Raw genomic sequence first — 27943 nt, 5'->3', positions numbered from 1 at the left:
ATGTGAAGAATTAAATTTAAAAAATGCAGAATTTGTCGGTTTATTTCATCTGATTAATCACCAGAATAACTGATGAATTATTTTGAAACTAAAGTAATCGTGAGTTACGGTGGAACTCTCAGCTTGTTTTCTTGTGCTGATTTAGAGATTTGACCCAGTTGTGTGTTTTCTGGATGCAGGTGTCTGAGAAGGAGAAGCTGCTGAGTGAGAGGAACCAGCTGCAGGTCTGCATGTCCGAGCTCTGGCAGAACCTCTCCTTCCTCTCGCAGCAGGTGTGCAGAGAGGTCCAAACCAACCAGACTCCGCCCGCCTCCGCCACTATCGACCTCACCTCAGATTCTCCGGACCAGGACCCCGTGAAACCCAGATTCAGCATGGTTGGCGAGAACTCTGACGAGCTGGAGAGCAGACGGAAAGTCCAGGACGTATTCGGTCGGAAGGAGCAGAACTCAGACGGTCCAGTGGTTCTGGAATCCAGGGAGGAATTGTGTAGCCCCACAGTGACAGTGGACTTCTGTCAGGAGATGACGGTGAAGTGCGAGGAAGCCTCAGAGCTGCATGTAGGTCTAAAAAAGAAAACCAGTTTAAAACCAGTGAGAGCTGCTGTTTACAAAATGATTCAACTTTGACCTGCTGATGTCTGGCAAAGAGGTCCCAGCGTTTGGTTCCATGTTTTCTTGGAAAACATGGAAGTACTGATGTATACGCTGCAAAAACACAACATTTTACCAGGTATTTTGGTCTAGTTTTTAGTACAAATACTTTAGTACAAGTAAGATAAGATAAAACTAATTTACAAGTACATTTTCAGCAGAGAATAGGTAAGTAATTCATTGAAGTTGATGGAAAAAGTTCAAGTAGATTATTTCACTTATAACAATATATTTTCCCCATGTTATAAATTAAATAATCTACCAGTGGAAATAGTAGTTTTTCCATCAACAGGAGCTAAAAAGCTCCTGTTGTTGATGAAAAGTTACTTGTAAGTTAGTTTTGTCATGCATAATGAGGTAGACAAAAAATCTTGGTAAGATTTTGTGTTTTTGCAGTGATATTTGCACAATAGATTAAATCAAATTCTCCCTCCATTTTGTATTTGTAAACAGACCAATTTAAACTGATCAAAAATTAGTTTACTTTTCATTATTGTTAAATATTTTCATGAATTACAGAGTTTGAAAATGCGAATTTTGGTGTGTAACTTCATCCCAATTTGGAACAAAAGATTAAAATATGACTCTTCAAACTTGGGTGACCTTCTGATGGCAGATATTATTATTAAGGTGATATTTAAAAGATTCCTACAGTAGAATATGTATATTATAAAAAGTCTTTATGACTTGAGAATTTGTCCCTTGAGCAGCATACAAACAACTGAGATGATCATCACCTATGAAAACAATAATCATCTCATCAAACTTAAGTGTAAATTATCAAAAAACGAACAATAAAAACAATAAATCTGTAAAAACAAAAGACTAATGTGAAAGTATATCGCAAAAGAAAACTCCCAAATTAAAAGATTCAACAACAGAACAACATGGAGTCGTCTTGAAGATTGTTAGCCAAAATGGCTACTTTGGCCATTATGGCGAAAGCCGCCATGTTTGGCCGTAACGGACGCCACCATGTTTGAAAGTAACGGGAAAAAAAATCAGCAAAACCATCACAATTCTTGACACACCAGCTGCTTAGCACGGTGGTGGAGCGCGGATGACACCTAAATGTTGGTTCAAGCTCGATTTTAGGCGTTAACACAGTCGGATAATCTACAAAAACAACAACAACAACAAAAAAAAAAACGGCTGAAACAGAGGAACGACAGCGTTGCCACGGCAACAGCTGTGGGTCGCCCCTTCGCAACTGGCCCCAACTCAGTCGGTTTACATTCCGGCTCGGTGTTTTCAGTTTCTCACTTCAGTTCACTCTCGTCTGTCCAGTCTGAAAATCAATGTGTGCATCACGGCGGTCAAATTGTTTTACAAACTGCCGCTGTTTATTGGGACTTCCTGGAAAATGGCGGTTACCTAGAAAACGGCCAGGGTGGCGTTTCAACGACACAAAGGACTTTGGCGGAAAATCACGTTTTTTTTTTCTGTTTAGTGAAGCAGTTTTGTAATTTTGACAGGAAGCATAAAAATCAATCCTCTAAACTAAATTATTTGATTCCTGATCGCTCTGATCATCAAGCACATCCTGTTTTTAGTAGACTCTCACTGCTGCCCCCTGCTGGAAACAGCATTACACATATTGTCATGTCATCAACTTCCTAAAAACAAAACAAAACAAAAAAACAACAGTCATCTTTTGCGAAGTGATTTATCTTTTAAAAAATCCAAATCATCTTTTGTGATTTTTTAAAATGTATTTATTTTTTAAATCACTTCTGGCAAAAAATGACTTAGGCCACATATTTTGGGAAGGTGACACAATTCACTCTAATTTGTAAGGAAATATCAATGCAGAATAAGATTCAACCAGACTCTAAATGCATGGATGGATTTATGTTTTTACTTGTTTTATTTTAATGTGTCTATTAGGGTTTTGCTAATGTATTTTTAAGATTTGATAGTTAAGCTGCAGTTTAACATTCTTATTTAAAAAAGTTTGCCCTGTGTTTCAGGGAAAACATCAGACTTCAAAAACACAACTAATACCTTCATGAGGAGCTTAGATATTTGAGTTTTGCAGGAACTCCCCTTGTTTTCACAGCCAGAATTTCACCAATTAACATTGTTTCACTCTCTAAACTAGAGATATCAACAAAAATGTATTCTTCTTCAGTGAGATACTTCTTTGTGCTTTGAATGCCAGCTGTTTTATAAATCCTCCACTTTTAGACTTCTTTCCAGACAGTGAAGTTACTGATTTCAAGCTCATTTTTGTCTTTGAATCTTTACCAGACTCAGGAGCTGCAAAAGTCTTCTCCATGAAGGCTTCTGACAAAAGTTTCAATCATCAGCAGCACCCAATATAATATGTATATAATTTTAGCCATTTTAATTTATTCTTTACTCAAAAATGCTCGTTTTCTTTAGTTTTCTTATGTAATTTAGCAATCATCCATATTATACAGAAATGAAAGAAAACAATTTTTTTACATCAATTTATGTTGATTTCACATTTACAATGAAATAACTTAATTCACTTCAAACTATTTGGACAAAAGTGTCATCAGACAGACCAGGAATATTTTAATCACCCAACAAAAGTAAATTGAAGGGGGATTTATTACTATAAATAATTATGAAGCTTTGCTCAAAGGGAATTCCTTCATCTTTGAGATATGCATTACTTACTACAAACACATAGCATTATTCACCCTGCGTTTAAAAGGATGAAACTAAAACCTTATTGCAAAGTAAGAGGATCTAGACGGGGAAGCTTCTAGACACTTTTTCCTGATGACTAACAGAGAAAGCATAGGAAGAGAGGTGACCAACTGAAGCTGAGTGATTCTGTGATTCACAGTGAGATTCCTTCATCTGCTTCTCCCTCGTTTCTTGCTGCTGCTCTTTGTGAGGAAGCCATGATGGCATTAACCTAAAGGCCAAAAGGCAACACTGTAAGGGAAGTGTGTTACGTTATGCGTCATGTCGGCACACATACACACACTCCCACACAAAAATAAATGTTTTCAGAGCTGGACTTGCCAATATGTATCACTGACCTACTGTGAGTCCAAGTATACTTGAGCATAAGGGCAAAAACTAATGACCTTGCATTCTTTTTCAACATCTTCTGGCAGAGAACGCAATTCATGCTTTAGTTGATACCGGAAAGTCAACCCAGTGCTAAACAAGCAGCAGCAAACCATGACACTACCAACGCATGTACAATGTTATTTTCCTTAAATACTGTAGATTTATGTCAGATATTAGAGGATCTTTACATAGTTCCAAATGCTTTGTTTCCTCAGACAGCTGAATGTTTTGCTAAAATAATTTAGAGCATCAGAAACATTTTTTTGGTGAGCGTGTTTTTGGCTAGCAGTGGTTTTAGCGTTGGAACTGTCCCACCGATGCCATTTTTGCCCATCTTGGCGCTCTGTGACTGTGACGTATCCATCAGGGCGACATCCTGGTGTTTTGCAAATAGCAGTCGCCAGCTTCAACCTGGAGGTAAATGTTTAGACAGTTTGTGTCCAGACTTTGTGGGGTTTACAGAGATATTAGCTGCCTTTTTGATGTAATTGATCTTTGTACTCTGTGTTATTGATGAATGTCCTCAGGACAGAGTGAAGAATAGAAGACAATGATCAGCAGATCCAGTGGAAGGTAATATTTCTTAAGACAAAACAGGAAGTACAACGAAGGACTACCAGAGCCAATAATGACCATCTTAGGGCGTATATGTCTTTTAATATATTTTCTTCAGTACATAAGAACTACATAAAATAACATATTAATACACTTGAATTATATTTATTTGTCTGAAAGGTACATGAACCTTAATATTTATGTTCCTCCTGAACAAGCATCTGTATATGTTCTGCTTTTTGAACATGAACAATTTTTGCCCATGTCATGAATGTTTATGTGCGTGCAAATACTTGATGATGCACCAACTTCTTAAAAGTGTCCCATTTCTAAGTAGTTTCTTTTTTAAAAATTATTATTATACCTAAGTTTAGTGACTTAGGTTACTAAACTAAGTTATTAAAAGTAACTTTTTAATAATTTACTATATCTAAGTTTAGTAACATATCTTTATTGAGTAACTAATAAAGGTATAATTACTATCTTTATTTCAGTTTCACAAGTGTTTTGTAAACACCCTAAGCTTGCACTGTACTTCTTGTTTACTTATTGAGTAACATGTTAGCTATCTGAAAATCTCATACTCCAGTTAGGCAGAATTGCCTCTATCGCAGTGATGAGATGCCAAACAGTGCCAGTTTAAAAATGACTGTCAGCCTGAGTATCTGTGTGTTTCTTTTCAGTTCCCATTACAGAAAAGACTTTGGTTTCTACAGATCATCTTAACACTTTTCGCTATTACTTAGTGAAATACCAAATAAATGAGAATCCAGCTTTCAGTGAAACTTACCACGGTATTTGAAAAAGTTCTAAAAGTATCGGATTTGTTTCAGATGAGCTGACACTCCTTTCAGAAACAAGACACAACAATGTTCATGCAGGCCTTTCGAATTGTATTCACACCCCTTAACCGTTTGCTCATTTTGTCCCACTGTAACCACCACTGTTGGTAGATTTTACTGTGATTTAATGGGATCAGCCAACTCAATGTAGGGCATTTGTGAACCTGAGCAAAAATGAGTCTTTATAGTAAATACAAAACTGATAACGGCGGCTTAAAATCTCAGCCCTCTTGAGTCAATAACTATACTGAAGGAAGATTCGTCATTGCCCCAATCCCAACATCTGATTGATGTGTTTCCATGACAGTGAAGTATGAACTCACACTCATCTCTCAATCAATCAGATCAGTTTTCCTTTAAAAGCCTCCTCCACAGCATAAAACTGACGCACCATGTTATTTTTCCAGAAGATGTTTTCAGATGGAAGTTTGGGCTGAGACTCATGGAGTTATATATTGTGATTAAATCATTACAGGTGGACTCTACTGGCTTTTTAGGATTTTTACTGCAGTGGATTTTATGTAGGCGTATCATTAAAATTATACACCATAGTTTTTAGATTGTCATTTACAGTTACAGGACAACAATGGAAGTGCTTAGTGTTAGTCCATCAGAGAAAATACATTGAAACTTCAGGTGGTAACATGAAAAAACTGCAATGCAACTGCATGTTAGTAGGCATGTATTTTTAAACACAATTTGATGTGCTGAAACAATCTGTGTCTAATTACATTTTAACTCAATGAGTCACAAAAATGACCTTGTTAAAGAAGCCATGTGCACTTCATATGACGTCTCTGGTTAATACCTTTCACTTAAATTAGAAGACCAAGTAAATGGTTCATTGAACAAAAACACAGATGGAAAAGGGGGTCTCACTCCCTCTGTGCGTGTGTGTGTGTGTGAATGCGTGCGTGTATGTGTGGTATTATTATAATGAGTCTGTACTGTCTAATTTCCACAGAACAGGAAGTTCAGAAACAGTCACAGAAAGCCGATTCTGTCTACTCTTGAAATGAACACAGTGTGTTAGATGGAGCTGATATCTCCAGTAAATTCTTTCAAACTGGCTAATGTGACCTCAGCTGATAATTTGTGCTTAATTATAGCATTAAAGACTGATCAGGGAATGTGTTAGAACATCAGACTCCTTCAACTTTTTGTCTTTTATCATTCTAATAGGAAGTTGATCTAAAAATGATTTACAGACCTACAAGGAGAGTTGCAATTAATTTAATCACAAAATCAAATTTTTTAGTGTGCCTTGCTTTTTTTATTTTATCTTTGCAGGAAAACTTTATTTTATCTGTCTTGATCTGGGAACTATAATAAAGGTGTTATTTTATGCTAAAGCAGTATTTTTCATTTTGCATAAGATGTTATTTAAAAAAATAAATAAATAGGGGAAACCACTTAATTGAATTTAGTTTATAAAGTGCAATAAAACTTACCGGCATATTTGCACCCGATGCTTTTGGTTTTATACCTGATTGGTTATAGGACAAGCATGCAACATTCACAGAGTTAAATAATTGTTCTGAAGATGAACAAATCTCAACAGCTTTACCAAACTTCCTTGGAGAACCACTAATAAATCAAGAAGGACAATTAATTGAAGCAGACTAAAATAAAACATATTTGTTGTCCTAAAAGTTTTCCGTTGTGAATTAATTAAACCAGTGCAGTGTAATCTTTTTTGGAATAATACCTTTAGTCTGAGAAGCCACCATGTCGCTGTCGCCAACATGGGCTTAGAAAAGACAAACATCCATTATGAGAAAAAAACTGCAGAGAATAGAGCTGGACATATAGATATTACTTATGGAAAATAATTGAAAGCTTACTTTATTTCAGTAATTCAGTTCTCTATGTAAAGCATCATGTAGGTTAGCCACACAGATTGTTGTTTTCTAGTCTTTAATCCTGTTATTTTCATTTTAATGCAAAAAGTATTCTCAATACCTCCTTAAAGGTTGTTGTTATCAAAAGAAAAGCATACTCTAATTTATTGAGTTTTCAGTGTTAAATGAATAATTCTCACTTTATTTTGTCACCTATAGAAAAACAGGTCATGGTCAGTATTTCAGGTTAAATGTAAAAATTACCCTCCAAGCTTCTTAAAGGCTGAAGGCGACAGTTTGGCATACTTTCATTTACATCGGTTTTTCTTAAATTGTTTTACTTTATTCACATCTTTCCAATTAACTTCCTCTTCAGATGTGTTTACTTGTTTCCCTCTCATGGTGTTCACTAAATACCAGCACATGTGACGTCACTGATAACGTCAATCTGCATTTCATTCTCTAGTTACGTTTTACAATTGTTTTAAATTCCTTAGTAGGAAAGAAAGCGCTAATTGATAATTATATAGAAATACATTCTGTTTACTCACCTTGTCCTACGGGTCAAAAATGACCCGCCCTAACAAAAGCCCCAAAATAAAGCAAATCAATTGAATTTTTAATTATCTTTTAAGTCTTATAAGACTGCACATGAACTTATACGTATAAAGAAGAGAAACATACAGTGCAAGTTGATAAACTGCTTTTCACTAAAACATTTTCAGTCAGTAAAGACTTTTTTTTTTTAACCGTAAGAAACTTTCATTTACAAGAAGGGTGCTGCATTCATTTTCATGTCAAACAAAACAAAAAATAAAAACAGGACCATCCGAACATGGACTAACATTCTCTCCCCAGTGACACTTTTACTTTTGACATCTACTTCTTGGAAATGGCTTTTTACTTTCCCTTAAATTACATTTTTAAATGAATACTTGTAAAAAAAAAAAAGATATTGTATTGTTGTCATTAAAAACATTACAATATGCTTGTAATGACAGCATATTGTCACTAATCCTTTATTAATCCTGTAATAAAGGATTAGATTTTTTCTCAAACCTCAGAAAGGGAAGGAACTTAACTAATGCTTGTGTACATTTCTGCTCACATTCAGCGTCTGCAATCTGGGTCTCTTTATGTCGCAACATATCTCTGCGGCGTCTGAGGCTTCCCACAACAAACCATCAGAGACGCTCGACAAACAGAACTGATGTTGCCATCATACGCAACAGTGGCCTTCTGCTCCAGCGTTTCAGCCGCCTGTCTCTCTGCAGGGACAGCTTAAAGGAAGCACTTCTGATTTTTCAGAAAAGCAGCGCTTCAAGGAAGCCACCCAAAAGCGGAATAGCTATAATTTGGAAGTCTTTTTTTTCCCTCTCAATTCAGTAAAAGGAAATACTTTTTAATGTGTTTTGATGTTTCAGGATTTTTTATGTTATTGCTGACTCCTCAGTTATTGGCCCAGAGTGCGGCTGCAGGCTCAGCACTGACCTTTCTTGTAATTTGCAAAGTTAGCTCAAAGCGCAAATTCTGACAAAAAAGAAATTAGATTTCAGAAAGAAGTTTAAGGCGCAAATGATTCCTAGGCGCCATTCTTATCAAACTGGGCAAAAACCGACTGCAAGTGTAAAGATTACGGTGGGAAGTTATGATTTACCCTGAGCAGTTTGTGTTATGCAAGCCGAGGTGCTGAAGGCGTTGGTGGGGTCTCTGGGGAGAACTTTGGTTGAGAATCTGTGGCTGAGATCAGAATAGGTATTTAGAGAGGAACTGGGAGAACGCTGAGGACGCTGACACTGGAGAGGCAGGTGGGACGCGAAGCCCACATCCTGGGCCACCTAACCACACACGTTGTGTACATACACACTCCTAGCAAGGTACTGAAGCCACTGACCAAGGATCACATCCTCTAATCAGTATCAGTTCATGTCCATCCCACTAGAAGGTCCTTGTTGCCTTGCACTCCTTGACCTTCTTCAGGGTTAGTTGTAGACAAACAACAGCACGATGCAGACATGACGGTTAGACTGCAGTAAGAGCATCAGCAAATCAACTTAGACATTTGTAATCAGGAAAAATGAATGGCACCAGATTACAAGACGAGTAGTTAAAGTTTGACCATTTGAAAGCGAGTTTACATGTGTTTTATATGTTCAGTTTACACTGGGCAAGTAGAATAAAGGCGTTGTTAAAACAGTAAATATATTTAAAGATACAACCCAATGGTGATTTTTTTTTTGTTTGTTTTTTAACAAAAACATATTGCCAAAACAAAAGCATAAAAAAAATCCATGTGCTTATTGTGAGTTTGGGTGAAATATACAGTGAAATACATAAGATCTTGGTTGACCAGCAGGTCAGCAAACAGATTTTGACTCAGATTCAGAATATAAATTGGACTTGGAAAAAAAAAGGAGTTCAATCTTATGTCTTTGAGAAGCAGATTTTACTCTGAAGATTTGAAAGACATGATGGTGGAACTGAAGTCAGGAATATGTAGAACATCTTCAGACCTCGAAGTGGCAAAAATAACTTTTATTTTCATTCACCTATCAATCAGCTCATAATCCTCTTTTACATTTTCCATCCAGCTTGTTTCTTTGCATTTGCCATTAAATTGTTGCGGTATTAACATGTACCACTTCACAAAATGCAGCTTCAACTCCTGCTGCTTTCGCTCACCTGAAGAGCTTCTCTCTAAGTGCAGAGCTTTGTTTTGTTTTTTGTTTTTTACTTCTTCTGCATGCTGCTGATTGAAATGGTGGACATTGCAGATGCATGATGGGAGCGCTGGGAAGATTGGGATCATTTAAATTCTGTCTGCCTGGTGATCATTTTTGGTTGTAGTTCTGCAGGAAACCTGGACCTGCTCTTTGTGAACTGAACCAGTGGGATTTGTTTTAAGTCTTCTTTTTCTTTTCTTTATTTTTATTTTTTTTTGGGGGGGGGGGAATTGATCCAAGTGTCTATTGATTAGCAGAACTTCAAAAATGTCAAAGAAGCTAAATGAAAAGCTGTGGAGGAGAGTTCCAAGCTGCCATCAGTGGCGCAATTGATTTTACATAACAAATGTTCACAGACAATACAAACCCAACAGGGTGATGAAGTACACCTTCCCAAGAAAGATTCTCAAAATAAAAAGTGTTAAAAAGTTAAAAAGTGTTGGGGGAAAAAAAAATCCAACAACTTTCAGTCCTGCTTTTACAAAAAGGTCAAAGTCAAGCTGATCAAACCATCTTCGAAGGAGGAATTTGATCAAAAACATGTGAGTAAAAAAAAAAACATAGAAGATGTAACCTGAAATGAACTCTGATCTGTTGTCTTTTGCCTATGAGAGACAGAAACTTGTTTTTGAAAGATGGTGGATTTTAGCTTGATTATACAAAAAAAAAAAAAAAAGATGACAAAATGTTTTAAAGTGAGCAATAGTTGAACCCCTCAAAGCAAATGTAGGAGACATGACACCGGATGTCTCACATCTCATTGAGTGGGTGAAGGGACAGCTGAAGATTGCATCAGTCTAAACTCTTGTTGCTGCACTCTTTGACAACAGTGATCCTTGACCGCCTGATTTGTCTCTGGACAGGAAACACAGGAAGGAGCCCAAAAAGAAGATCCAGTGCACAACTTCTGCCCCGAAAAGAGGAACAGTTGGAACAAGGCTCAGTTGAAGAGTTGGATTGTTTCATCCTTTTTTTTTAAATAAAATAAAAACAAAATTAAAAAAAGTATCTTGTTTATTAAATGAAACTTTGGTGAGCAGAAGGGAATCCACCTGCTGGATTTCTAATCATCAGTGGTTTTGACTTGTGTTTAGAAAGACTGTCTCAACAGACATGAACATAAAGACTGCCTATTGAAAACAAAAAATTCCATCCATTATATGAGTAATTTAGTATATAAAAAAAAGAGCTGCTCTGTTTCATATTTGAGAAAAACAAAACCTATGAGGTGAAGAAAGTTCTGGATGGTGCAGGGGAAGAACAGGGGTGGGGTAAAGGTCTCAGAGGAGCCCAAGCAGGGGAACGTTAGAGCTCACGCCTCAGTGCTCATTCTTCTTACATATGTGTGTGTGAGTGTGCGTGTGTGTTTGTGCATGCAAATTGCTGAAACGACAGGATGTGGCTAGCCAAAAAGGTGATTATTGTGAGGTAAAATGAAAGGTACCTGGTAAAAATGGGTATTTTAACATTTCCTCTTAAATAATCTTTAATTTAAAAATGTCATAAAAAAAGAAAGAAAATAACTGTTTTGAATGAAAGTTGGGAAGCAGTGGAATGTGAGAGGAAAAAAATACTAAAAAACGTGAGGTGTTGCAAATCATTAAAAAGACAAGCAAACAAAATAGATTCTGAAAAAGTCAAAATTGCATGCACCGTGTTTCAGAAAAGTTATGATGGGGGTTGTGTACCGCAATGTCGCTTCACTTCTTCTTTTACCGACTACACAGTGTTTGGGATCCGAGATTAAGTTGTGTTGATCTGAAAGTGAAAATATTTTTGTTTGTTTGTAGGATTTTAGCCTCTACAAGCTCAGGCCTCGTTTGTTTTGCCTTCTGTTTTCCTTCGTTGAAGTTTCTTGATTTTAAATTCATAACCCCTTCATTATGTTGCTAGAAAATTAAATCAGTCTTACTTGAAAGAAAATTATCTACACAACAGCATGTTTACATTTTCCTTGGTACTTTTTGAAATGTGCAAGTTTTTCAGATCATGCGCTCCAATTCACACCCACACTCTCAACGAGGCTCTCTTGTAAGTGACCGTAATGCTGATGACAAGTCAGATATTCCCCCTCCTTCTTCCCTGGAGGAGGCACTGTCCAATAATTTCCAAAAAGGAATTTCTACATTTGATTCGTAAGAGCTGGGGAATTTTTTCCACTTCGCGCCGTTCCCCCTAACTGCAGAGGTGGCAAAGTTCACGGGAATTCAAGAAGTAAACATTGACTTACAGTACTGAAAAGAAGCCATTTTCATACCAACCAGTTTAGTTTACATTAACATAAATCAGGGAATTTTCTTCGGTGGCTCATTTATTTACTTACACTAATATTCTTAAATGTCCTGATTATTTTACGGCACATATTTTTGAAACTTTGAGCCACCTGGTAGGTTACCACGTTACTTCGTTTTATATTTATACTGGGTTTACGTTTTTGTTCATCCTAGATTTTCTAAAAATAATGAACTAACTAACTAACTAACTAACTAACTAACTAACTAACTAACTAAATAAATAAATAAATAAATAAATAAATAAAAAGTCTGAGGAAGTGTAAGAGCTTTCAGATTCAAAACAAAAATCTTTTAACCACTGACTTTTCCAGTTCTCAAAATTTTAAGCTTTGTTTGATAGAGAGCATTAAACATTTTCTTCTACACTTCCGGACTATATTTTAATTTCTTTCTCTATGTATCCAATGCAGCATTTTCCTACATAACTATTGAATGTAAATATATTTTTTTTCATGATCTTGATTACTTGGGTTTTGTTGTTCATGTGTTCCTGACAACTGGTGAATTTTTGCGCCTATTTCATAGAGGAACAGAATCCTTGTGACTTTTCAAAACTGTGTTTCTAATTTGAAGGAGTGAGTAAATAGATCGGACTAAATATGCAACCTGGCAGCAGGTGTTGGTGGAATTTTAAAATTTGCTCTAAATTGGTCCCAGTGCAGCTGAAGGAGCTGTCGACCACAGACCTTAGCAGAAAGTACAGTCACGTTGCATACTTCCTCCTTTAAAATACCAGGCTCCAAAAATGACCGACACATGATCATGGTGAAATTACCTACTAATACTGCCACCTTTTAAGCAGGAGCTTTGTTAATAAAATCAAAAATTAGTTGAGCAGTCTGAGTCTGTTCATTTCTTTGCCATGTGCATGTGGCCTGAGAAATGTACTTTTATTTTGGAAAGTGTATGTGGAGAAACATACAGCTCCGTCTTGCTGACAGAAGAAAAATAGTGAAAAATGTACAGCAACCCTATAAGCTGCTGAAGAGTATTTTTATCTCTAAATTTGCATGTTTCTCTGTGAGGCTGGGCCCACTCGAAGAAGAGCAATGGCGGCTGTCCATAAAAGCGTTGATGCAGAACTTCTATGGCTGGTTAATTGTGATAGTTCTCACAGTTTGTCTTGCACATCAATAGACGGGGGGAAATCCTACTTATGTAACTGAGGGGTTGGAAAATGTGCTCATGTCAGAAGAGGGCATAAAAAACATGACAAGGGTAAAGTGAAACTTATACAAAAGGGGAATACCTAATTCATAAAACTTGGTCTCGGTGTGAGAAATTTTATTTATCTTTTATTTATTTTCTTGCACAAAAACATTTTCAGAGTGAAAGAAATATTCAGTTTTAACTGGATGCTGAATTGTTGTGCAGCACAACTTTGTACTGCCATCTAGTGGCAAAAGATAAAAATGTAAACTCTGTTGCTTTGTTTCTCTCTTGTCTTTTTTTCTTTCCTTTTCTGTAATATTTCATCCATTGATAAAAATTTTTATTTATTTTTCACTTAGATTTTTTTCCTCAAAACAGATGTGAAAGAAACCAACAAATGATTGTTATGCAAAACAAAAATAAACAAAGACAAACAAACAAATAAATGAATAAAAAGTGTAAAACAAACAAGAGAAAATCAGATTATATCTGTCTAGTGTAGGCTGTCAGAGTCATTTGTGCAGCAGTCAAACATCAGAGAGGTCATACGTGTGACCACAACAACACAGAAATGTCTCACTGTCAGCCGTGACGCATGCACTTTACAATGAGTCCTACTTTAACTGACTGAAACTTTTTACTGATCAAAATGATAAAACAATTGATACTGTATATTTTGCAACAGCTGAAGCACATTTTTTTTATGTATTTCCTCTCTGTTGGTGCATTTGCTTATTTTTTTATATGTTCAGACCCAGAAATAACCTTGACGCTCTCTGAAGTTAAAACTATCGAGGAGGAAACTCAGTTTGTGGTTTTGTGGATTCTCAAGTCTGATCTTATCTAGAAACCAGTCATCCCATGAAACCACAACTGATAAGAGAAAAATCGGCATGAATCAGTTCTGGAATCTTTACAAAAGTGAATATTGAAACCACTGTATTACCAATGAAAGCAGTGTGAGGTGTTAAGACTTTTGGACTGAATTAGTAAACTGAATATTTGCCAAACTTCGACTGACTCACACACCTTGCTGATGTTGATGCACAGCTGTTGGAGTCTCTGGGTATTTGTTTACTAAATTTCTAAGATTTTCCATAATTATACCCAGATTTGTTACCTTATCTATACCCAATGACTCACTGATCCTAATTGAATAGTTGGCAGAGAGAGCTGGTGGTGACAATGTGCACTCAGTCCATAAACCATCAGTCACAGTTTTTAGTCCCATTAGACTCTCTATCCGATCTTCACACAGAAAAGTTGAATCAACTAATGGATAACCTTTACCACGTGTCCTCGTCACATCTGTGTGGGAAAAGTAGTCGCAGTTGTTTTTTCAGTGTTATTTGTAGCATGAAATGAAGAGTTCCTTCAAATTTTGGGGATGTGAGACTACCGTTTGTGGTATGAACAAGCATGTTTCTATGAGAAAGGGGCTTTTTTTTTGCTTGTGCCTTGCGTGAAGAGAAATTTGTTTTTTGTTTGTTTTTTGGTCTTTTTTTTTAATATTTAGTTTAGTTTTTTCTTTTTAATTGCAAAAAACAGTCCAGTCAGAAAACAGTCAGTGCGATTTCAGCAGGGTCTTTTGTTTGAAGAAAACAAAAACTTTAATCGAATGTGTCGAATGAAGTGCAATACGATACAGAAATGACGAGCACCAGACCCCGCGACCCTGCAACGATTATCAGGTATCGATAATGGATGTATTTATGGCTAGACGGACTCAACACAATCATATCTCCCTCATCACTTAACAATATATCACCATGCTTTCTGATTATAAAGAGTGACTGTAAATTTGTTTATGAACTGTGCTGAGAATGAAACTATTTACTGTCTTACTGAATTTTAACATTTATGCTTTCTTGTCATACGTAAATGTTTCATATCACCAAAGCAAATATAATTTCAGACAAATAATCTTTTGAGAGCGTACAACTCCAAAACAAAAAAAAAAAAAAAAGAATTTCATAAGTGAAGTGAAAAGCTATTTAAACCAACCTGGCACCACGTGAAAAATCCCCCAAGAAAAAAAATAGCATCTAAAGCTATTTATAATCATATGAAAGTGGCTGGGAAAAAGTGGCATCAGACTCCAAGGTCACTGCTGATGAGAAGAACACAAAGATTCATCTGATATTGGCCAAAAAACGTCGTGAAACTTTAGTTTGATCTGAGGAGAGAAAAGTAGAGCATTTTAGCAAGTGTGTGTTGCATCTTGTTTCCAACTAACGCAGTGTTTCAGAGAAATAGAGTCATACAAACCAGCTAACTTGGTGTTGGAAGTGTGACAGTGAGGTGCTGCTTTGCTGTTTGAGGACAAAGAGACATAATTGTTGAAACCAAGAGTCTTGGTTGTTCTACCAGAAAACCTAAAGGAGAATATTTGGTCTTTTGATGGAAAATCTACCAAAACACATCAACATGCCCACCTGTGAATATCAAGGTCTTAGAGTGGTTTTGTGAAAGTCTGGACTGAAATCAGTTTGACATGCTGTGGTATGACCTTTAACCCTCCACCAATTGTAAGCAGGCAACCAGAAAGAAGGAAGCTGAAAACAAGTTGCCTTCCATCGTGTTCCTTAGTGTTGGACAACTGTGGAGGAGAGAGCTGTGTCTTTTATAGATTCAATCCTCCAATCCTTACAGTCAGGCCAAATGCAGCTGATGGGGTTGTCAACTTCCTCACTGCGTCCTCAATCAGCAGAAATCTACTGCAGAGTAGAAAAAGGACCATGTCCGTCCTGCTGAGACCCGCTGGGGGGCTGAATTACGATTTCCTGAGTGACGGCTAGGCCTGGGAAATTGGACTGAATGGCCGTCTATAAGGGTGTCTGCATCCTCCAGAACAATGTGGTGACCCCTGGGAACTAAGAAGGTCAGACGAGGGAAGGTTTCCACCCTCGTGTTCATACACATATATCAAAAACATGCGTGCGTCACACGCAGAAACGCACACACACAGGCACGCAGATGCACAAAAGCACACTTATAGTAGTCTAAGTAAAAACAGAAGAGATAAAATCTCTTTACCTTTGGTAAGTCTCAACAGACTAACTCAAATAAACCTCTCCAAAAGGAAAAGAGCTAAAAGAAATCCACTCCTGCTTTTATGTTCCCTTGTTGTGTGATACAGTTGTCTTGGAGACTACAGATAACCTGAGCCCCACAATAAACTGATCCTGTATCAGGCTGCTAGTCGTTAAGCTCCGCTGTAGGTGGGAAAGTTATAAAGTTGTGCGTAGACTAAAAGATGAGATTTCTCCGTATCTCTGTCTGGAAACCTGACAGATCTGGATTTAGTCTGACCTCAGACCTCCTACATGCATGTCTCGCTGTTTACCGCCCCCTGCCTAGCACTCCTTTCTCTGCACATCTATCATTTCAGCAGGACCACACATACATGCATGACATACACAAACACAATTACACACACTCTTGATTGACCTCACGCAAATTCAAAGTCATCCCTCTGAGGTGGCAATGACTGCGATTAATACCTACATTATCTGCGATGTTGGAAATGAGGCCAACTTTTTATTATTCAGGTAGTACACATGAGAAAAACGTATTCATTTGGGAAAAACGTCTTTTCGGTGGGATATTTGGTGCCTGTAAAACATGAGTGCAGCTCTTACGTAGGTAGATCAACTCCCTCCCCACTCTCTAATTGTGATCTACATCACTGGGTTTCCCTCCACAGCCCCCCCAGCAGTACAGATGTGTTGCAGAGAGCCAGACTGGTGGTCATTCCACACGCAATTTCCTGTAATAGAAGAACGGTTTGAGACAATGAGCTCAGAGAAAGCCGATGCCAGCCAGAGATACCCAGAGCTCTTCTCTCTTCTGACCCCAAAAAACGCTGCTCTAATATATTCACCAACATTTGGGGCTTGTTTTATCCCTACTTAATGTGAAGACTTTTAAACAACAGTGAAACCACACAAAGAAATGTTTGGGATTGCATTAAGTTAAAGGTTTGGTTGCATAAGTTTAAGGATGTGCTCATGGCTGCAGATTGGCTTTTTTGTTGGTAAAGCAAGAAAAGAACATCTCTCTGATTGCTTTTTCTAATTTTGGTTCTTAGATTGAGCATCAGTCAGACCGACTGCAGCTCTAACCGCGACCCCTAGCAGCTCTCACCTTTCCCATGTTGACAGATCTCCTTGTTTTTCTCTTCTGTGGCTGCAGATATGTGTATTGATGGATGTACCAAAACAAAAGACAATAATTTATAATAACCTGTTAGCTAATGCAGAGGTTCACCTTCCAATAGGACAACATAATCTAATACAGCGAAACATGAACCACAGTCGAATGGATCAAAGTATTTTCAGTTTAGTATTTTTTTCTACTCTACAAAACTGAAAATCAGTGGTAAAACCTCAACGCAGGATGTTCATAGATGCTCCTCATCAAACTCAGCATGATATGTGTTTTTTAAAGAACAGGAGAATTTTTTATTTGTTTTTCTGGATTGCAAACCTGGTAGCTACTTGCCAGTTGTCACCGCACAGCAGGTTCGGCGAGCATTGCTGGATAGCAATGCGTGCCACACATTTCAGGCCTTTATTTGTAAACAATTATGAAAATTATTTGTCCTTTTTCTCTTCAGAACTATCCAGTATTTTGTGTTGCTTATCACATAAAAGCCTGTTAAAGTACAATGAGGTTGATTGAAACAGGACAAAAGGTTAAGAAAAAAGTTCAAGCTGAAAGAATATGTTTGCAAAGGGCTGTACTGTGGTTGCACAATATCTCCTCTGATTAGGACAAGAGGAGTTCAACAAACTAACATTTGTTTCAAAGTTACAAACGTCCTCCTATGGTGGAGCTAGAGGAAAAGTCGGGGAATAATGAGTGAGTTCAAGAGATTTTTTTTTGGTTGTTTACAAGGTTTTTTCAGACCTTCCAACAACTGTTGAAAAAAAAAATCTGAATGTAATTCACCCTTGAGCTTCTTTTGGGAAAAAGTGTCTTTCAAAAATGGACATCCAAAAATTTTAAGACAAACATAGGAATGTGTATTTTTTGTAATTTTGTGTTGGCCGTCGTCAACGTCAACCTTTCAAGTGTTTACATTGCATCATTATATAGTGCCGCAGTCCTCTGTGCGTAGGAGCTCCATGACGAACACAACCTCAAGTGTTTAGCCTTCTAGTGCTCCTGGAGGCATCGGCAGAGCCAGCAAATTACTGTCTTGCATAAGCCTCAGCATCAAGTCACACAGACAGGATGTTGATAACATCCAGCGAAACTCCATCTCTCTCACTAAGGCCGTGCATTTCTTTCTCCTTCCACCTTTCCACCCACACGCAGCAGACGGGGATCCGGTAAACAAAAACCAACGCACGATGAGAATGTGCGTCGGTGCCTTTCGTAATGGGCCACAAGAATAGCTATAAATGCCTGCTGCTCTAATCACCCTGAGGGATTTATTACCAGCACCACATAATAGTCATTATTGTGACATCCTGTCCTGATTGCTAAAGAGTTTAAGAATTTGAAGAAAGAAGCTTTATTCACAAAATGAGAAGAGATACAACAATGATGAACACTCCCAGGAAAAACTGTCATGCCAAAGTTATTCCAAGAGTGCGATAATAGTTTTTTAGAAAGTCAAAAAAGAATTGGATACATCTAATGCCCAGATGAATATGACTCAACAATAAGAAAACTACTGTGGAAAATGAATTCCAATGCCATACCTACAGCTGACTGAAAGAAGCAGAAAAGGCAAACAAAGCCTTTCAAGAACAAAAAATAATGGCAGTCAAATATGTTGTATCAGTGGTTAAATGGGGCTGTTTTGCAGCTTTTAAAGCTGTAAGAAATGACACCATGATGTCTGGGCTCTACCAGAAAATCCAAATGAAAACAAGTGAGGCCACTTAGCGGTCAGTTCTTCACCATAAACTCAAGTTTTATGCAGCAGGACAATAATCCAAAGCCCACTTGAAAGTCTGTCCTTAAATGCCTCAAATGAAACAAAATTAATGTTGGGAAGGGTCCTAGTCAAAGATTGGATTTATATCTGATTGACCTTTAACAGCCAATTCACAAAACCCTCCAACCTGTGGACCGAAATTTATCCACAGCAACGTAAAAGACTCGTCACCATTTGTTGCAACCACTAGATGGCAGTTTCTGTGCTTCAAGGACATTTACATTTTCCAGATGGAGAAAGTTTAGTTTCAACAACTTATTCCCCTATACAAACTGAATAATCATTTCAAAACTTTATTTTAGTATTTACTCAGATTATCTCTGTGCAATATTTAAATTTTCTCTGATGATATATTAAGTTTAAAAAAAACCTTATATATATATATATATATATATATATATATATATATATATATATATATATATATATATATATATATATATATATATATATATAAAAAGAGGACATTTCTGAGGGGGGGGGGAATATTTTTTCACATCTCCATAACCTGTTTGTTTTGTTTTTTTTTTTGCCTTTGATTTCAACAGAGTAAAATCTGCTTTTAGGTGTCACCAGTAAAGTCCAGCTTGAAGCCAATTAATCATGCAGGTCTTCGGCTCTCAGCAGCCACGTATAAATTTGTTCCCCTCTCTCTGACATTAGATGGAGTGTGAGGGTTATTCTGCGTTTACTCGTACGCCTCCCGCAGGTTGGCAGCTGTCCAGGACTGCTCAAGCCCTTCGTCAGGTCCGGGACTTTAGGAAAGATCTTCTAGGCCTGATTACAAATGTGTCACAGAATGACAGATGAAGGCTCTAAAGAGCTCTATCTTTAGCTCTGGGTAAGGCTGTCTCTGCTCCAGACTCCACTTGGCTCTTAAAGGCAGAATAGCAGGACGAAGAGGAAGGGAAGGAGAGGGGAACCGATGGGGTGGAGAAAAAATAAGCCACTGCTTGGGAAGAGAGTCGCCTCTATGAGTGTGGCGTTTCTATTGAATTATTGTTAATCAAAAACAAACAATTAAAGCATCAATCAAATGTGTAGAAACAACAGCGACAGATTTCCAAAAGGGAAATCTTTATTCATGACCGAGTGTTAATAATGACTAATCCATGTACGTCTAAAGATTCATCCATATCGTTTCTGAATAAGACAAAGCAGGATTTTCCCCCTCTGTCTGCCTGCCTCCCCCCTTCATGCCTCTGTTGGTTTAACCCTGGTGGGCAGCAGGCAGAGCTGACAGCACCCAGACACTCTCATGTGATTTATAGTGTGCTCTGAGAGTGCAGAAGAGATGACCACTCCGATTTGACCCCTGCCATCTTATCAGCCACTCATCAAGAAGCAGAAAACACTCAGACTCGTTGTCGCTTACTCATCCAGCCCTCGTACGGAGGGAGAGCTGAACATTGTTAGGTTAAAAAGGTTGCATCTCTTCTATTTTGTCTTCTTGCAAAGGACCTTGAAACAATGAGTAAGATGGAAAGATTTTGCAGTCAGTTTTACGCAAAGTGTACTTTCCCAGATTTTTAAAAAGAGTGTCACTTGTAGTTTCTCATGCTTGAAAATTCAGATTGTGCATGACTTCTTTTTGTTTTCTGTAATTTACTGAATTGTTGCGAAGCATGACTCCAACAAGGGGACCCAACCGAAGTTTGGTATTATATTTCTATTTATAAGTAGGAAAAATAAAAATGTAACCATTTTTATTTTTATCAAAATCCCAGAAATGCCAAAACAATAGGAATATTTTTGGATTGGAAAGTTGGTACTAATAAATGCTTTTTTAAATGATGGGTATTGTTGCCGGTAGGAATACTCAACCACTGACATATTTCCATTGTAAAGTCCAGGCTGCTTCTCTTTACAAATTAAAGCAAATGCTTTAATTTGCACTAATAATGCGAAATTGCATTACTAGTCACATTGTTTGATGATGTGTCAAATGTGTGTTTTCTGTAATTTTTTTATTTTGTATTTTTTACCGTAGCAGCACTGTTCACAATGAAGAGAGACTATTGGTTGCTGCAGAACTCAGATGTTCCCAGCTATCCCTTTAGAAGTGTGCAGAGAGCAGCTGAAACACCAGTCAGTAAAGTGTATGATGTTCAAAGTAAAGTGCTTTGTTTACGAAGCAGGAGAGCTATTTTTCTTGGCATATTTGTCCACTTGTGTTTTACTGAAACAGCCCTGAAATATGTTAGAAGCCAGATAATCCAGCAGTGTGACAAAAAAAAAGGAAAGAAAACATCCTAACATTAGCTTAGCACATCTAGAGACTGAATCGGATGAAAAAAAAAATCATCCTCAGGATCAACATGTTAACCTTCAGTTAACATGGAGGTTAACTGAAGGTTTTAGCTGCTTGTGTCCAACATGCACATTTCAGACAAAGACTTGTGGTCTAATAAAACTAGAATTTAAAACAAAACTTGGTTGACCCAAGTGACAAGCACAATTTTTAGAGACACAAGAGAAAACCTTGTAGACCTGAGAACATCATTACAACTGTAAAATACAAGTGGCAATATCGGGGTTTAGGTGTGTCTTATGAACGAGGGACTGGTGCACTTCACAAAAGAAATAACCTCATGAGAAATTAATTATGTAAATGAATTAAGACAAACCAGGATGTTCAGTTTTGAACACAAATGGGTTTTCCAAAAGGGCAGCTATGCTGAGCATCCAGCATAATTAGTTACAATGTGATTGAAGGACAACAAGGTCAGTACTTTTGGAGTGGACATGACAAAGCGCTGATCTTGGCCCAATAGAAAATTTGTAGTCAGAGCTAAAAATACATATGTGAGCAAGAGATTTTGCAAACATGACTCAGTTTCACCAGATATATCCAGAGGAATGGGCCAAATTTCCAGCAAACTGTGGGAAAATGCTTGCAGAACGATACCCAAAAGGAACAAGCTACGCCATATTGTTTTTGTAGTTCTACCAAAAACATTATGGCAACTTATGAATAATACAATAATAAATATATAAAAACATACCATAATAATAATGACAATAACAACAACAAAAAAACAACAACAACAACAACAACAACAACAACAACAATAATAATAATAATAATAATAATAATAATAATAATAATAATAATAATAATAATAATAATAATAATAATAATAATAATAAAGATTTACTGAAAAATATTCCTCTCATTCTGTCATCAATAATATTGATCCTTCAGACTGAAAAGTGTCTGAAAACAATGCAAGTCAATATCTGCAGTTCCATGGTGTTGATTTTAAATGAGTCACAGAACTGAGACTCAGTACTATCAGTTTCTCACAAGAATCAGTAACAGGAAGGAGCCCTTCAAAACTTGCAAAATGTATTGTAGTGTGAAAGACTAGCAGCCTCTGTCCAGTAGGGGGAGTCATACCCAATTCTATAAAACTTCAAACTATCTAAAAACCGCACCATCCCATCCAAGCACAACTTTGAAAGCTCACTGTCTTTTCTCCTTTCAGTCATTCTAGAATAATAATGAGACATTAATAAACAAACTGATTAAAAATGAAGAAACAAACAAACCAAAACATTTGGCGCACAAAAGCTGTCCAAAATTAGGACTTATAATTTAAACTCAGTGTAACCAGAGTATGTCATGCACCTACACCTGGTGTCCTCTATTCCCAGTCCAACTAAAAGAAACATTTTTCCACAGAAATCACCTCAGAACATCTTTCAAAACAAGCACTAGGTTGGGTTTGAGGTGACGTAAACACAAATCTGTTTCTGTGGTTTTGGTACACCATGGATTTTATTTTATTTTTTTTGTGGAAAATGAACAGCAGCCCAGCATTACAACAATGGAGGCCACACAGACAGTGATGTTTAGTACCTTATTTTGGACACATGGACAGTCAGATGGATAAAAGCAGAATGAAACGGAAAGGGATCATTCAATGTTGTACGACTTCAGCTGAGCAGATAAGTAACGGTGCAAATGGCAAACAGGAGTAAAAGAGCAATGTAAAATCGGTTTGCTTTCAAGTTGGTGTACATTTACACACAACTGACTTGAGCAAACGTGGAGACATCAAAGTATAACACTTTCATTCTTTCTTAAAGATTTTTGCATTGCCGGGTTCCATAACAGAAGAAAAAAAGAAGCAAGAGAAAAAACTATTTGGATTGCAGGAGGGGAAGAAATGAGCCAGATCACTGTGGTAAAGTCACCCTGACACAGAGACAGAGACCAGACAAAAAGCTCCCCCTCGTAAACTCCAGAGTTAGTCTTCAGTGATCTGGCACAAACAGCCATGGAGTGACACTAACACACATGCCTTCATCGACACCGAAGCGTTAGGCATTTTGATGTACGCATGAACTCTGAGTCAGAGAGGAGGGGATTTTAATCTGTGGGCGTATCTGAGCTCATTTTTATCAGCAAGTGGGATATTTTTTTTTCTTTCTGGTCTCCACCATGCAGGGATCGATCAGACAGGAGGCAGCTGAGGGCAGGCGTCACCCACACACTCCTCCTTCTTTTCTGTGAGCCTTGGCCCACCCAATTCACTGCATCAATCAATGCACTGGCTGCCAAAAACTCTCTTCCCTAATTCAACAGGCCTCCCTGCCTCCCCAAACACACAAACACATCAACAGATCTTTGCTCACTTGCACTAATGACCACCTCTTCAAGGAGCAGAGGTGAAGGCTTGCCACATATACAGTTCTGTGAGAAAGTATTTGCCAATTTACTCATTTCTTTTGCTTATGATGTTTTGTTGACCTGAAATGTGTCATCAAAACTGATTTAAAAATAAGACAAAGATAACAGGGATTAAAAAAAAAAAGCCAGGTGGTTTTCAACGTGAAGGTAAAAAGCTGTCCAACTCAACTTATCCCTATGTGAGATACAAAGACTGCCATCAAGTGTTTGGGAGTCTTCTTTACAGAATTGTTTTAAATCAGCCACATTGAAGTGTCTGGATTTTTACTTTTTTAGTTCATGCCAAAAAACGAAAAAAATAAATGTGGTTTTTGTCCAGTCTCTTTGCTAAAACACAAACTGAATCAAGAGCAGCAGTGCTTCCAATGTTGCTTTGACTTTATTTGTGACCTCCAGGATGAACTCTTGGAGTAATTTTGGTAAGTTGGACAAACCTGGAAATATTCATCACTGTTATTTGAATTATGGATAATGATTCTCAATACCATTTGCTCCACAGTCTTAGAAATTAACATGCAAACCTTTTCCAGGAATATTTTCATAACTCTTTTCTGTTCTTGGATTTCTTTAGATTGGGGCCCAACATGTTGCTTTTCAACATTATTTGTCTGTTTTGTGGTGTCAGACAGGGACTAATTTGTTTTCTGATTTTACAGCTCTGCGTAAGTTTGGCTTGTGAAGCTAAACAATAGTCCATGCTTAATTGGAGCTAAATTATTACTGAGCACAGCCATAACTAATCTTCAAATAGGGTCAGGATTTCTTCTTTCCCCTAAATAAATAAAATCTTAATTTGTAAAACAGCTTTCAATAAAATCTAAATGGCTTTCAGGATATGAAACACTTAAAGGGATGTGAGTTTCATAATCGGAAAGTCAACTAATTTCAAATGCACTAGAGAAACGAGTAAAATAATAAACAATAATTTGAGCTTTTCAACGTGAAAACACATTTTGCTCGTAATAGTAATATAATAATCACAAATTTTGAAACGCCTGCAGGCTGTTCTCTTCATCCCTTTTGTAAATATGTGGGCGATGAAGATGAGAGCAGATGATGCTCGGATACTTTGTGAGTTCTCAGTTAGTTCAGTGTCTGCAGCATGTTTTTGTGACAAACCTCAGCTGAAACAAAACAAATGAGGTTAGTCCGAAATAAAGATATCAGAGTCAGATCCTCAGAGAAAGCAATAATAAAAGCTAAACTGCTCTGTGGGGGTTTCAGATTACCTCCCATTCTTATTCCTGGTATTCTTCCACAGCAGAACCAGCGGTTGTTTGTAAAGAATTTGTAAGAAGCTGAAAATGTTTCCGTCTTACGGCAGGCGTATGGTGACTAACCCGCCACACAACCGTCATCAGATTCCAAGGCAGATAACGAGAACATTAACAGTGACATTATCCTCACACGCAGATGCCCTGGAGTAAAACAGGAAAATACAAACAAGAACCGCAGAATAACAATGCGCACAAAAACGGAAAAAAACTCCATCATAACAGACTAAACAGAAAGTGGGACGGAGCGAAAGGCTTTGCTGGCCCAGAATACATGAAACAGACACAAAGCCTGTTGTTGTCGTTACAGTATAATCTTAAGACTAGCTGGGCTTAATCAAGGTAAAGCACATTTTCTTATTTTCTCCTTGTAGTTGACTATTTTAATATTAAAATAAATGAGTATGATGTTTTAAATAAACTTTTCTCTCATGGAATCCCACATCAGCTAGTGGTTGAAGTAGCTTGACCAATCAGCTTTATCACTCTACATGGTCACAAGCTTTTGTGGAAACTAAGTTTTTGATGTTATTATCAAAAAAGATTGAACTTTTTAATGTTCGACAGCAATTGTGATTAGCAGAGTTTTATATCAAATAAAGCGCTTTAGGATTATTATGTTAGAACTATATTGTTTTAGAGTGTTGTGAGCAGCATGTACATGAGGGTGATTGACAGGCCTGAGACTCTCCTCCTGGCTCCGATTAGTTGTTTCTGATGGAATGGTGTATTTGTTCAGACGACAGCAGGACCATAGGGAGAAGGCAGAGGAGCTTGATACTTTCACAGATTGTCATGACAAATATGTAAATATATATATCTTCTTAAAATAAAAGTTACACGCTGCTGCTTCAAACCTGGTTTTTGTGTGATCGAGACGCAGACATGTGACATCATTAATCAGTACCTTTAGCTGACACAGCACAATTACCACCGCTGCTTTGTATTTGTTTCTGCCTCTTTGCCAGGCCTCCCTTGAAAAAGACATTTTTAGTTACCATGGGTATTTATTCAGGTATGGTTCAATAAAATAATTTTAAAAATAAAATTATTCCATCTTTGGCGAATGCTAAAAAGCCAAAAGAAGATGGCTGGTAAAAAAATAAAATAAAATAAAATAAATAATGTTAAACCTTTTTCAAGTTCTCAGTAACCACTGTTAAAATGTACTTTTCATTCATCATTCATGTTTTCATTTTTGACAAAAAGGTTTGCAGTTTACATGATCAAATTTGGGACTACAATCTAATAGATAATGTCAGATTATGCTGCATGCATTGTCTAGTTGTGTCTGTTCAGATTCATGTGTTTTTTAAGCTATGATGTACATGTGTTTGTGTTAAACTGCCACTGCTTGCCTACTTTTATTTTCCCTGCAGGGATACTGATAGTCCTCCAGATAAGCTCCAACTCCATTTACAATCACAGCTTCTGAGATTGAGTCTTTCTTCTCTAATAAGTAAATTACCTCTAATACCTTCTGCGATGTACTTGGATGCTCTCAGTCTGCTCGGACACTCATTCAATCCAGATGTTAGGCTGGTCTGCAGGGGAATACATGCAGCATCTAATGTATGGGAGAGCAACAGACAACCAAAGGCTCAGGCATATACATGTCGCCAGTAAATGTAATCGATAGCTCGTCTTTCTTTTGCTTTCTGCTTCAGTCTGAAATGAATCCCTCGGTGTTTGCAGTTTTATATATTTTCTTCCTCTCAGCTCTCTTTATTTTTCTCTCTTTTGTTGTACCTCCTGTTCGCCATCAGTGCAGCCAACTTTATCCCCACTGGACTCGTTTCTTTGGCACAATAACAAACACAGGTCTCGCATTAGGGCTACGGTCCATTCTAGCTGGCTAATGAGGATATCAATCGATCTTAAGGTGTAACACCACAAACTGATGGGGGGGGGCAATTTTTTTGCTGATTAAGAACCCCACCTGGAAAACATATTTATCCACTCTGCTTGTTTGACATTCCTCAACAGCTGTGTATCAATGATATAAACACTGTGAGGCTGCTAACTATTGCTAATGATATATCCTTAGTTTACAGATGTATCCATCATTGGTGGGTGATAACTTCTGGTTTTGGACGGTGCAAAAACGATTAAAACTGATACCACATGGGAAGTTCAAAGTATGATGAGTCTATTTGCATGTTGGAATGTGTGTCTTTGGCGGTCGAGGGTGGGAGGACAGTGTTGTGGATGGTCGCTCTCACCATCAGAGGCCTCCATGGTGGCTGCTGGGCCATGTGTGCCAGAGGACATGGCTGTTTTGTTTCATGTGGTTTCCAAAAATACAGAGTTATGGAGACACAGTCACCCCACACCATCGTCACCACCTCCACCCTGCACAAACACTCGCAGAACAGAAACAGCGAGAAAGCGGAGGGTGATCCAACATGTCTGCTGTTGGCCGTGACCCGTACCTGTTTCTGTGGGTTTTACAGGCAGCTTCACACCGTCAGGTCACGCATCGCTGCGCCGCAAGGTCTCTGAACACTGACTCTTTGTGCAGCCACAGTGGTGCGTGGGAAGAGCTTTGTGCCACACACCACACGATGTCTTCAAGGAAAAATGTGTCACTTCTGGAATATTACAAGTACATCAAGTTCATAAAGTTAATGTTTTAAAAATATTTTAAAAGGAGAAAAAAATCCACTTGCTTGACATTCCCCACAGCTTTCCAAAATGCATTTACTGACAATTAATTTCTAATAATTAATTAGCGGAGAAATTCAGAGGGCAATCTAAAAACTACTAGATGAAATAAAAATGCAATAAGAAGAAACTACAATTGGCATTTCAGTATGAGAGTTTATGAACATCACAATCAAATATCAGCAAAAATAAGGGAGAAAAGTTTATCTTTCAGAAATGAGAAGAAGCTGAGGAAGGAAACAATGGAT

General features: G+C 37.5%; 1 protein-coding gene across 1 annotated transcript; it reads left to right on the top strand.

Moving 5' to 3' along the window:
• The first annotated feature begins 60 nt into the window (after window positions 1-60).
• On the top strand, window positions 61-27533 carry LOC129364343 (transcription regulator protein BACH2-like). The gene is made up of 4 exons (XM_055036919.1): window positions 61-99; window positions 180-560; window positions 10529-10608; window positions 27338-27533. The coding sequence occupies exons 1-4, from the start codon at window positions 73-75 to the stop codon at window positions 27531-27533; spliced, it is 684 nt and encodes a 227-aa protein (XP_054892894.1). The 5' UTR covers window positions 61-72.
• The last annotated feature ends 410 nt before the right edge of the window (window positions 27534-27943 follow it).

This window comes from Poeciliopsis prolifica, unplaced genomic scaffold (genome assembly GCF_027474105.1).
Source record: "Poeciliopsis prolifica strain line A6 unplaced genomic scaffold, Auburn_PproV2 SCAFFOLD011, whole genome shotgun sequence".
NCBI lineage: Eukaryota > Metazoa > Chordata > Actinopteri > Cyprinodontiformes > Poeciliidae > Poeciliopsis > Poeciliopsis prolifica.
Note: the sequence above shows the minus strand (reverse complement) of the source record. Positions and strands in the feature narration are given on the sequence as shown.